The sequence below is a fragment of the Myotis myotis genome, unplaced genomic scaffold (genome assembly GCF_014108235.1).
Source record: "Myotis myotis isolate mMyoMyo1 unplaced genomic scaffold, mMyoMyo1.p scaffold_m19_p_9, whole genome shotgun sequence".
In the NCBI taxonomy this organism is placed as follows: Eukaryota; Metazoa; Chordata; class Mammalia; order Chiroptera; family Vespertilionidae; genus Myotis; species Myotis myotis.
In genome coordinates, this window is record NW_023416401.1 from 27,025,770 (window position 1) to 27,038,486 (window position 12,717).

The 12,717-nt window shown below is 48.9% G+C and overlaps 1 protein-coding gene across 4 annotated transcripts in view; it reads right to left on the reverse strand.

Moving 5' to 3' along the window:
• The window catches only part of SULF2 (sulfatase 2), a 96,934-nt gene that overhangs the window by 49,708 nt on the left and 34,509 nt on the right, over nt 1-12,717 (reverse strand). For all 4 annotated transcript variants that reach the window (XM_036321487.1, XM_036321488.1, XM_036321485.1 and 1 more), the window contains one exon: nt 5,245-5,484. In XM_036321487.1, coding sequence (XP_036177380.1) covers nt 5,245-5,484 — 240 coding nt within the window. The remainder of the gene's footprint in view (nt 1-5,244; nt 5,485-12,717) is intronic.

A 12,717-nucleotide genomic window follows, 5' to 3' on the forward strand; every position in this document is an offset into this window, starting at 1 on the left:
CCCCATAGTTAACATTATATTCAACGCTGAAAGCTTTTCCTCTAAGATCAGTAACGAGACAGGGATGCCCATGCTTACCACTTTTATTCAACATAGTATTGAAAGTCCTCACCAGAGTAATTAGGCAAGAAAAAGAAGAGTCACCCAAATGAAAAGGAAGAAGCAAACTGTCACTATTGGAAGATATGATTTTATATACAGAAAACCCTAAAGCAGCAGTTCTCAACCTGTGGGTCGCGACCCCTCTGGCGGTCGAACGACCCTTTCACAGGGGTCGCCTAAGACCATCCTGCATATCAGATATTTACATGACGATTCATAACAGTAGCACCATCACAGTTATGAAGTAGCAACGAGAATAATTTTATGGTTGGGTCACAACATGAGGAACTGTATTTAAAGGGCCAGAAGGTTGAGAACCACTGCCCTAAAGAATGGCTATTCAAAGTCTACAAAAAAATTGTTAGGATAAACAAATTCAGTAAAGTTGCAGGACACAAAATCAACATGCGAAAATCCACTGTGTTTCTGTACACTAACAGCAGCTATCAGGAAGAGAAATTAAGAAAACCACGTATTGTGGTTAAGCAATGACCTATGAACAGACGATCACGGTTCGATTCCCGGTCAGGGCACACGCCGGGTTTGCAGGCATGACCCCCGGTGTGGGGCGTGCAGGAGGCAGCCAATCGATGATTCTCTTCCATAATCGATGTTCCTCTCTCTCCCTTCCTCTCTGAAATCAATTAAAAAAATTAAGAAAACAATTCCATTTACTACCACACCAGAAAGAATAAAATACCCAGGCATGAATCTAACCAAGGAGGGAAAGGCCTCTACACTGAAAACTACTAGGATAAGACACCGATGAAGGAAACGGAGGAAGTCACAAATACATGGAAAGGTACTATGTGCGCAGGTATTGAAAGAATTAGTAATGTTAAAATGTGCATACTACCCAAAGTGATTCACAGATTCCATGCAATCCCTATCAACATTCCAACGACATTTTTCACAGACATAGAACAAACAAGCCTAAAACTTGTGGCAACCACACAGACTTTGAAAGGCCAAAGCAATCTTGAGACAGAAGACCAAAGCTGGAAGCATTCTGCCTCGATTCCAAACACAGGGTGGGGCCAAAGCAGGTTTACAGTTGCCCCACCTTGTATATTACGAAGTTACAATCATGAAAACAGTATGGAGTTGGCATAAAAACAAGGGACATAGATCAGTGGAACAGAATACACAGCCCAGAAATAAACCCACACACATATGGTCAATTAATTTATGACAACGGAGCCAGGAATATACAATAGGGAAAGGACAGTCTCTTTAATAAATGATGTTAGGAAAACTTGACAGCCACATGCAAAGGAATGAAACCGGACCACTATCTTACACCATACATAACTCAAAATGGATTAAAGACTTGAACTCACACAACTCAATAGCAAAGAAACAAACATTCTCATTCAAAAATGGGCAGGGGATCTGAATAGACATTTTTCCCTGAAGAACATGTACAGATGGCCAACAGGTACATGAAAAGATGCTCAATCTCATTAATCATCAGGGAAATGTGGAGCCACAGTGAGGGAGCACCTCACACCTGTTAGGGTGGCCATCAAAAAGACAGGACATAACAAGCAAGAATGTGGAGTAAAAGGAACCCTTTTGCACTGTTTATGGGAATGTAAACTGGTGCAGCCCCTACGGAAAAACAGAACCCCATGGCAGTTCTTCAAAAAATTCACAACAGAGCTACCATATGATCCAGCAATTCCACTTCTGAGCAGTTATCCAAAGAAAATGAAAACACAACCTCAAAAAGACATATGCACCCCTGTGTTCGTCGCAGCATTATTTACCCAAGACATGGAAACAACCTGTGTCCATCAATGGATGAATGGATAAAGACACATACGCATACACACAATGGAATATTATTCAGCCATAAAGAGAAGAACGTTTTGCCATTTGAGACAAGATGGATGGAACTTGAGGGCATTACGCTAAGTGAAATAAGTCAGACAGAGAAAGACAATTACCATGTGATATCACTTACATGTGGAATCTAAAAAATAATTGAGCTCATAGATACAGAGAACAGTTTGGTGGTTGCCAAAGGCAGGGGGTTAGGGAGTGGACGAAATGGGTGAAAGGGGTCAAAGGTACAAGCCATGAGGATGTAATATGTAGCATGGTGACTACAGTTAATAATACTGTACTGAATACTTGAAAACTAAGAGAGCAGATATTAAAAGTTCTCATCACTCACAAAAAATCTTGTAACCACATATGGTGACAGATGCTAACTAGACGTATTGTGGTTATTATTTTGCAATATATATAAATATTGAATCATTATGTTGTACACCTGAAACTAATTACATCTTCTGTTAATTACATCTCAGTTATATGTCAATTTGTATCTCAATAAAATATGGAAGTGGTTGAATCTCTGATCAATTCATGACTCTGAGTGGGGCAGGCTCACCGAAGCAGCATGGACTGTTAACTGAGAGAATAATACACAGTTGCTATCTTGGATCTCTCTCACACAAAATTAAATCCAACTCAACCAACTGCCCCAGGCACCCATAGAATGCAGGATTTAATGTGTCTCAAGACCCAGCAAGAACAATTAACCACTGGTTTTGGGAGGGGACTTATGGAATTATTTGGACCATTTTTCTCAATCAAATAACAATGACCAACATAACTAATATTAGGTAGTAGTAGCTTTAAATGTTTTCATATGAAGCAGCAACTTAACATAAAACTCAACTCTGAGCTTCCTCGCAGCCAGGGCCAAGAGGGAAAGTATACGGGGGACACAGCCCTTGTTATTTAATGACGAGGAGCATACCAGTTCAAAGTAAAAACAATTTCAGGATCCTCAGTTCTGAAAGTCAGGTTGGAATGGGGTTCCTTGTATATAGGGGCGTTCTAAATATAACATAATATTTTCGGTGACAGTTTTTAAAAAAAACCACATAAATGTTCTGTGTACAGAAATTTACATTTGACATGCTTCCAGTCTTCACTGAGGATATGATAATTAAGCACAGTCTGATGAAATCCGTACTTTGGGGAAATAGCTTTTCGGTGATTTGTGTAAATTTGAGGATAAGTTTGGGAAATCAATTCTGAAGCATATTCTCAAGAGAGGGTTCCTTCCTATGCGCCAGCTGGACGATTCTCCCACCACGGGCCCCCGTATGGCAGGGTACGTGTTTCCTTTCAATTTGACGAATGCAAGTTCCATACTCTCTTCAAGTTCCCGTGGTCCTGTTTCCATTTTGATGAAGCCACAGCACCTCATTTTATGAGTCCGGGCAAAACTCTTTTCTGGGTTGCCATTGTTCGGGCTGTCAAATGAGGGGAGTTGAGAACGCTTTCAGGGGCCTTCCTGTTCTTTCGGCATCCAGAGCTAACGGTTTCCACACAGGCCTTCTAGCCAGAGGTTGTAAAAAGGGGTCTGTGAGCCACACTCAGTCCTCAGACATGTTTGGCTTGGCCCACAGTTCACATGGAGTTTTGCCAACATTCTTTAAATCAGCAAATTTCAGCAAAAAATTCAGAGTAGACATATCTGAAGTTGGCAATCCTTACCTTAACACAAATGGCTATAATTAGAGTAGTTCTCACTTAACGAACGTCACTGGTAGGTTCTGCAACTTGAAGGGAAATGATGTGTAATGCAACCAATTTTACCACAGGCTAATCGATACAAACAAGAGTTAAGCTCCTGTGGTATCGCATCAAGGTTTTAATGAAACGACACAGAATGAGACCATGCTATTCGAGGACCCGCTGTTTCTGGACTTGAGGGGCAGGTGCCCCTTTCAGTTGGTGCCCCCTGTCCTGCTGCCTCCATCTACACCCAGGTCCCCACAACACCTGCGTGGCGGGCCTTGGTAAGCACACGTGGCTTCCCGCAGAGACCTAGGACCAACATGGCCATGTGTTCGGGATCGAGGCCTCCCTCGTGCTCTCAGCAGGACCCACATTCTGGGGGATTCCTGCTGTGGAATGAGTCTGCAAGAAGACACCTCTCCAGGTCGCTCCCCAGCCCAACGGGTCCTCGCAGCCACGCCCTGTAACCAACGGAAGCTGTGACCCTGACCCGAGCTGAGGGAGGCATCGTCTTCCCTCCTGTCACTCCCGCCCCACAATCGCCTGCTCACAGCAACAGGACTTCCTGAAGTTGCAACATGCACGCCACAACATCTGATTTCACAACTGCTGAGGAGCCCGGGGGGAAGTATTTATTATTAATTAAAGCAAACCAAATTAATTGAGTGGAGGATTCTGCAATGGTGTCGGAGGTGAGGGACTGTAATTGTGTCTTTGCCTCAGGCAACCGGCCGGGGAGGTGAGTCTTCAGAACCCGCCAAAGTACCTCCGCCAAGGTCAACAGGAAGCCTTGCTCAGTCTCACCTGGGATGCAACACCGGGAGGCAGACAGTCAAATGTGGACCAACGGTCCATCGCCATGCCAACTTCTGGGCCATTCTATAGCGGCCACACAATCCCCACATACCATACACTTCTCTCCATTCTGCACACCAGCTTTATCCCCATTCCCTAGCCCAAGGTTCTTCTGGAACCTTCTTCCATGCTAATGGTCTAAAGCAGTGGTCAGCAAACTCATTAGTCAACAGAGCCAAATATCAACAGTACTTCTTCAAAATAGACTTGCCCAGGCCGAAAACCGACTTCTGTGCATGGGCCACGAAGTTTCAACTGCACTGTTCGTGCGCCCGCATTTGGTATTTTGTGGAAGAACCACACTCAAGGGGCCAAAGAGCCACATGTGGCTCTCGAGCCGCAGTTTGCCGACCATGGGTCTAAAGTCAATAAATCAGTCTCAGATGGCTTTAACAACATCCTTAACAGACGGAGACCACAAACTCATGCACAGGTGCTTCTGGCTTCTCTCTGTACTGTATTTCATATGTTAAGTGCAGTCCTCCCCCCCATTCCCCCCCCCCCGGCTTTCTTTTAGTTCAAAATCCTTTGAAAAGGTCACTTTCTATCACTACTATGGGCAGATCAATCTAATACATATAGACATAAACGCACAACTTTTAAATTAAAAGAAAGTTGTCCACGCATTAGCCAAAGTCATCTAGGGTGGCCCCTGGGTACAGGGGCAACACAGGGAAAGACACTACTCCGAGGCCAGGCCCCCAGCGCCACGTCCCGAGGCCCCACCCGCCCGCAGGCCCCCCTCACCTGTCCGGTAGCCAGTGCTGTTGAGGTACACGGCAAAGGTGCGGCTCTCGTGCTGCGCCTGCCAGGAGGGCGAGGAGCAGTTCTCGTTGTTGGTGTAGGTGTTATGGTTGTGCACGTACTTCCCGGTGAGGATGGAGGACCTCGAGGGGCAGCACATGGGCGTGGTCACGAAGGCGTTGACGAAGTGCGCCCCGCCCTGCTCCATGATGCGACGCGTCTTGTTCATCACCTGCATGGAACCTGCAACAGAGCGGGAGGTGAGATGCCGCCGCCGGCGGGTTCTGACTCACGCCCCCGGGGGGGGGGCATGGAACAATGGGGGACCGGCGCTGAGTGGCTCTCAGCCGGATGGCACCCCATTCCCGGGGAGGGGAACACATTTTGGAAATCTCCCGGGGCCGATGGATACGACTGGCATTTGTGGGCAGCGGCCAGCAAGGCACTGCGGGACCGACCTTCACCAAGAAAAGGCATCCTGGTCCCCAGTCCTCCCGGGCGTTTATGGGGTGTAGGTAACAACCTGTTTATAAGTTACCTGAGCCTCGCATGGAACTCTGTTTTACACAGAAACAGAAGATTTTCTTTGCAGGGTATTAATATACACTGATTTTCTTTTTTTCCTTTGGAAGCAACTGCTATGTAAACCGAGGGAAGACTACACTTTTGTTTTGTTTGGAACTTTCCCAAGAATTGTTTGCTCTTATTGGAATCTGGTCACGCCAACCCCCTGGCTCACCTCTGAGTACGTCTCAGCCGAAATGCTCGACATCAGCCCCCTCCCCCCAGACCTCGCCCATCAGCGGAGCCTCTCCCAGCGCCCTCTGGAGTCACCCTGGTCCCTAATTCCCTTGAGCTCTTATTACACGAGCAGCATGTGTTATTAGGGCTTAATTACACACCACCAGGTACAGTGGTTCCATTCATGCCTATTCTTGTTTCTCAATGAAGCGTTCAGCAGACTACGGCACGCAGGAAGAGAGGGAACTAACGCGTGTGGGCCCCTTACTGGGGGCAGGTGCTTTCACAGTCCCTGCTACGCCCTTGCTCAGTGCTCAATCCTCAACGCCCCCACAGGGTGTGACAACACAGCAGGCGCTCAATAAATGTGTGAAGAGTGGATGCCTAATCGTACACTGTGGCTGGGACCCAAGCTCTTAGCAGCTTTAATGGAAACAGTGGAATTTCTCTTCCTTCTATGGCCAGCGCATTCTTTTCCGTTTGCCTGCAGCCTGCAGGGTCTATAGGACTGAATGATGGCACACTCTCTAAGATGCATCCACATCCTAAGCCCGGAATCTGTGAATGGGACCTAATTTGGAAAAAGGGTCTTTGCAGATACACTTAGGACCGTGAGGTGAAATCGTCCTGGACTACCCGGGTGGGCCCTCAATCCAATGGCAAGTGTCCTTACAAGAGACAGAAGCAGGAAGACACAGACATAGGGCGAACGGTGGCATGAAGATGGAGGCAGAGAACAGAGGGACGCAGCTCAAGCCACGGATGTCTCGAGCCCCCAGAAGCCGAAAGAGCCGCAAAGGATTCTCCCCGGAGCCTTCGGAGGAACACAGCCCTGCGGGCAGCCTCGTTTTTAACTTCTGTCTCCAGAACTGTGAGAGTACATTTTTGTTGTTTTAAGCCACCCAGTTTGTGAAAATTTGTTAGGACAGCAGCAGGGAAGCAATGTAGCATCTACGGGACATTTGCGGTTCTTGCTGGGGAGCTGCTGGTCCCAAGCACCAAGAATCCCCTAGAGGCCTGAAAACAAGCAGTCAGACCCCCTCCACACTCTGTCCCTAAAGGCTATGAATGAAAAGGAGATTTACCCACCTTTCTGCCAAATACAGAAAGAAACAGAGCCAGAGCCTCCCTGAGGCAAACACAGATCATATGTCTTCATGCTTAAAACCATCCAATAGCTTCCCATTGCACTCACTCACACAAAAAAAAGCCATTTTCTTCCTGTGGCCTAAGACTCTTCGAGACCTCTCTAAGTCCGAGTCCCCCCTCCCCCCTCCTCACCCCCCTCTCCGGTCAACCCACTTCCAGTGCTTGTCTGACCTCATCTTCTCCCTTCTCCTTGCTCAGCTTGCTGCACTGGCCTCCTCACTGTTTCTCAAATGCTCCAAGCTCATCCCTGCCCCAGGACCTTTGCACTTGCTATTGCTCTGCCTGAGACATTTTCTGAGATTTCACTTTGGTTGGTTTGTCCCATTATTTAGATCTCAACTTAGAGGTCACCCCTGCATCAAAGTCACCTCTTCCCCATCTGAAGGAGCCCCACCCTGCTTACTTCCTCCTGCCACACCAGTGTGCATTTCTTCTTAGCATTTCTCTCCTGCTGAAATGGTGTTTTCCTGGTTTGCTTGGTTATGATCTGCCTCTCCCCCTGGACTGGGAGTTCTAGGGGATCCAGGTGCTGTCTACCCACTCCCCCCCATTCCTTACAGAGCAGGAATATATCATTGGTGCTCTGTAAAACTCCCCGAATGACAGGAAAACAGCAAAGCCTGCCCTTTCAAGCCCAGTGCAGAGGCGGTTTTATAAGAGACACCCTCCCGGAGCCAGGTGTGTTTCCTGAGCCTCTTGGCCAAGGTTGCTCCCGGAGGGTGGAGGAAAGGACCTGCTTTGTGTTCGAACAGGAACTGTCAAGCCTGGGACTGTGTGAGCATCTGTATCAAGGTCACATGCCCTTGTGAGAAGTCCCCAGGGGTCGCAGCTGTAACTGGTGGGCAATAATAGGCTTTCCACCAGGTGTGATGTTTTCCTTTGAAGGGGATGGAGGAGGTGAGCTGAGGCCCCCCTCAACCAGCTGGTGCTAACTTGCTGAAACCTGATGGAGCCTGGGGGATCTCACCAGCCCCAGGCCGCCTTCTGCTGGCCAATCCATTCCTTCCACCTTGAATTTTTACCACCAACTAAGATATCAAGGCCACGCCCTAGAAGCCCAAGCTTGAATATCGGCCACTTTCCCACCTCATGGCTTTTGCCAGAGAAGTGTCCTCCCCCTGGGATGCTCCCTCCTGGCCTCCTTCAGGTTATTGACCAAACATCAGACATCCCAGAGAGACCTTCCCTGACCCAGTACTGAACTCGCCCTTCCCCCTCCAGGCCTCCCCACTCTCTTCCCTGCCTCACTTCCCTCAGGCCGAAAGCCGTTTCTAGTTCACTTGTTTGCACGCTGCCTGTGGCTACCACGGGAACAGCTCCATGGGGGCAGGGATTTAGGCCTGTCCTGGACGGTGTGGCTCAGCTGGTTGAGCATAGTCCCAAGCCGGTTCAGTTCCCACTCAGGGCACATGCCTGGGTTGTGGGCTTGATCCCCAGTAGAGGATGCAGAAGCCAGCTGATCCATGTTTCTTTCTCGCAACAATCATCCTCTCCCTCTCCCTTTCTCTCTCTCTAAAATCAATTAGAAAAAACACACACAACTAAACAAAAAGGACCTGCTTTGTTCACTGTCATATTCCCAAGCCTAGAACAGTGCCTGGCACATAATGGATGCTCTCAGTAGATATCTGCTAAAATAACCAAAAAAATCATCTTACTCTTTGGGTTTCCATATAACTCAGGAGCCCAAGTTACTTTGTGTCCATGGATGTACTGTGTATGTGGGTGTTGTGCAGGGGATTTAAAAATTTAACTTTCAATAGTACTAAACAGATCATATGCTCTCTAGTTGGCTGCACTCCCCAGCACTCCCTATAGTCTCACACACATTATCTGCCTGGTCCCTGAAGGCCTTGGTTTTGCAATTCCTAATGTAACTTAGCTGTTGATCAGCTCCAACCTGTTTGTGGGGTAGAGGGCCGTTTCTATGTCAAGAGAATTCATCCTTATTATTAACGTGGTGACTGTCATTGGCTGAAAGTTGATTGTGTACATTGTGCTGGGCACATGACATACACCGTTTAACTTAATCCTCCCAACAGCTCATTTACCAGAAGAAGGAACGGGGTGCAGGGAGTGAAATGACTGGTCGAGGCCGCAGAGCCAGCTGGGGAAGTGGGATGTGAGGACTCAGACCCAGGCTTGTCTGATGGGAGAGATGGGTGCTGGGTGTCACTTTAGGAAACATTCAGTTCATGCCACGTGGGAGGTGGTGACACTGAACAAGGAAGTGCGCATGTACTTGATCAACTCTTGGCTAGAGCAAGGCTCAGAACACTCCTTGGACTCTAGGCATATCGGTCCCCTAGCCATCCCAGAGGTGACCTTGGCTGGCACAGCAGCAGTGAGAGTGGCACAGGGTCACAGCACCAACCACCGGGATGCCAGTGCGGGGAGGGGCTCCTTTCACTCCTGGTAAAGTCCAGGAGAGTCTCCGTAACACCGCACACCGTCTACTTTGACACGGAGGGAACCGCCACCTGCTTGGAGCCCCAGGAAGGCAGCAGAATTAGCTTATATTTGATCACATGTTCTACTTTCCTTCCATTTGGGGCAAGGAATGCGAGCTTCTCTCACTCAGGGTAGTGGGATCCTGTTCTATTTTTTTTTAAAAAATTAAAGATAAGTAAATAAGCGTACAGGTGGCACAGGGATATGGTGGAAACTGTGGAAGGCCAGGGGCCGGCGGTGCTCGGGACGCACTGGCTTGGTGCAGCCCAGAACTGTCCACCCAGTGGTGCCACTTGGAAGAGGTGCTAATAGACACCTTGGGTGCCACGCACCCAAAGCTGAGCTCCTGCTGTCACCTGTCCCCTCGTGGCTCCTCCTGCAGCTCCACCCTTTGCCTCCAGTTACTCGGGAAATCATCTTGGCTACTCCAGGGCCCCGTATTTCCATTCCCACATCTAATCCATCAGCAACGCCTGCTGTTCTTAAAGCATGTCCACAGCAGAGCCCTGTGGCCTCCTCTCTGGGATGCAGCTCACCCTCTTTCCTCTGAATTAAGTCAACTGCTTCCTGACCGGACTCTGTTTATTCCCTATGGAGCAGTCAGAGTGCCCCTCTCCTCAGCATCCTCCATAGCTCCCACTTACTCAGAACAAAGTCCCCACGGTCACCACAGGCCCTGCAGGACCTGGCCCTGGCCCCGGCCCCGGCCCCAGCCCCTGCCCCAGCCCCAGCCCCCTCCCAGCCTATTCTGCAGCCAGGCTCACACCCACTTCAGAGCCTCTGCCATGCTATTCCTCCTGTCTGGTCCCCCCACGGCCTGTGCCCTCACCCCCTTCTGGTCTCCACTCAGAAGTTCTCTTCCCAGTGAGGCCTTCCCTGCCCCCCACATCCACAATTTTAATCGCTGCCGGATATTTCATATCCTCTTCCTTGTTTCACATTTTCAACTCTGACACATTATCTTTTTTACATTTTTACATACTTATCTCGCTTGTCATCCCCCTACAGCCCCAGATGCCAGTGCTATGAGGGCTGCAAATACTGACTGTGCCTCACAGCCCCAGCCTAGAACAGTGCCTGGCATACATACAGTAAGTGCTCAATAAATATTTCTTGAAGAAATGAATCTAGGGCAGTCCAGGCAGAATCAACCCTTTGCCTGCTCTTCACAAACAATGAAGGGGGAAGCCGCTAGGAATGAAATTTCCAGCCTCTCTTGGTCTCCAGAGGCGGCAGATAGGACAAAGCCGCCCACTGACCCATCAGACCCTTCTCCTGGAGCAGGGAGGCCGTCACCTGGTGGATAATTCACCTGCCGTCAGCAGCCCCGAATGCTGCGCTGGCGAAAAGCAAACAGCCTGCAGAACCGTTTCTTATTTTTAATGGGCTCAAAACCAGGGTCTCTAAGCGCTTATATCTCCATCCTACTAATTTCAGAGAAGTGAGCCATTGGCTGCTCTGGACCGTAGCTCCCTGTGCCTGCCTGTGCGGTGCGCTCACCCCTGCCCCGATAAGCAGGCTGAAGGAGAGCTGTGTCGGCCCGCCAGTACAGCAAAATTTAACCACGCTGTGAAAGGCAGTGGCATCTGTGCATAAGCAGCGCTACACGTTAAGCCTCCCCTTGGGGACAGTAACCTGCTTTATTACAACTGCCAGAGCGACGAGGCTCTGTCAAGCCACATCTGGAACACGAAAACATCTGACCGAATCTCCTAGCCCGGCACAGCCCTAATGAGGACGGACGGCTCCGGTGGGAGGGAACAAGTGGGAAGACAGGGCCACACAGAAATAAAAAGGCCGGTTTTCAATATTTTAAACAAAGCCGAGCCAGCCAACCAAAACTTACTTTGTCCAACATAAACCTGGGGACACGCAGACAAAAACAGACTCGGTTTCTTTCCGTGATCAAACCTTCCTACCTTGCTGGCCAGGGGTGAAGTCACCTCACACCTCTCGGGGAAGCCCCACCCCTACCGTGAAGATGGCACTCACATTTTGCTGCCCAAACCACTCGCCTGCCAGGAACATGGCTTTTCTCCCATGACACCCCTTTGCCCACCCACATTGTGATGGCTTTTCTTTGGTTCTCTCCAAGCACCGCCTGCGCTATTATTTATTTGATATTTTGCTTTAAAGTGACTTTAAAAAAATAAACTTGACTCTCAATCCAAGTAACTTGAAATTCTGGGTTTGATGTGCTAATGACATATTTTTTGATGTCTATCAAAATAAGCTCCTAAGCAGTAAAATCAGTATTTGTTGACCTGCCACCTGAGATGACCTTGTGAGTTCCCTGGGCACTTTAGGAGCCACTGAGTTAATTTGCTTTTCTAAAGGTCTGGGTTAGAGTAATGGCTACCTATGGGGACTTAGCAGGTGCCGGGGGGGGGGAGGGGGGCGGCTTTCAAGATTCAAAACATGACCCGATGTTGGCCCTTCCTGGGGCTTAGGGGGCTCATGTCCATGTTCTGCCCTAGAGGCGTGTGTCAGCTGGGAGCAGATGCACCCTGCACCCCTCCCAGGCAACCTCCTATAGCCCAATCCTGATGGCACAGGGGCACTGGTTTTGATGGGTAACTAAGGAGATGACACCTTCCCACGCTTGTTTTCTTAAAATCCTATGTAAGTCGTCAGAGCCTGGGACGTGAGGCCCTCCCTGGGAAAGCAGTGAGGGTGGGGCCTGAGGAAAATGAAGCCTGTGTCTGAAGAGCATCATCTCTCACCGGGACTGCTGCAGAACCCTAGCTGAGAAAGAGTAGGGAAGGTCTGTGGTTCAATGCTTGGCACACAGGAAGCACCTCATGCATGTTAGCTTTGGACAATTTTAATTATTGTGGCTCCCAATTACAGCGTAACCCAGTTCCCGAACGGAGGGTCTCTGGACAGAACCTTGTCTGCACGTGTGTTTGATTTTTCAGTCTGTTTGAAAGTGTTTAAAAGTTTGAATTAATTGCTAACCTTGTATTTTTAATTGGGAGATTTCACATCGATCCAGCTTTCAGGCTTTGCTTGAAAAATACAAAGATCTGGCCTTGATGGGCCAACAGGTGCATTTACGCAAAGCTGGCTGCAGAAGGGCCCGGTCCGGTTCTCCCCGGTCCCCACCATGCCCACTTCCCTCATCTGCAATACCTG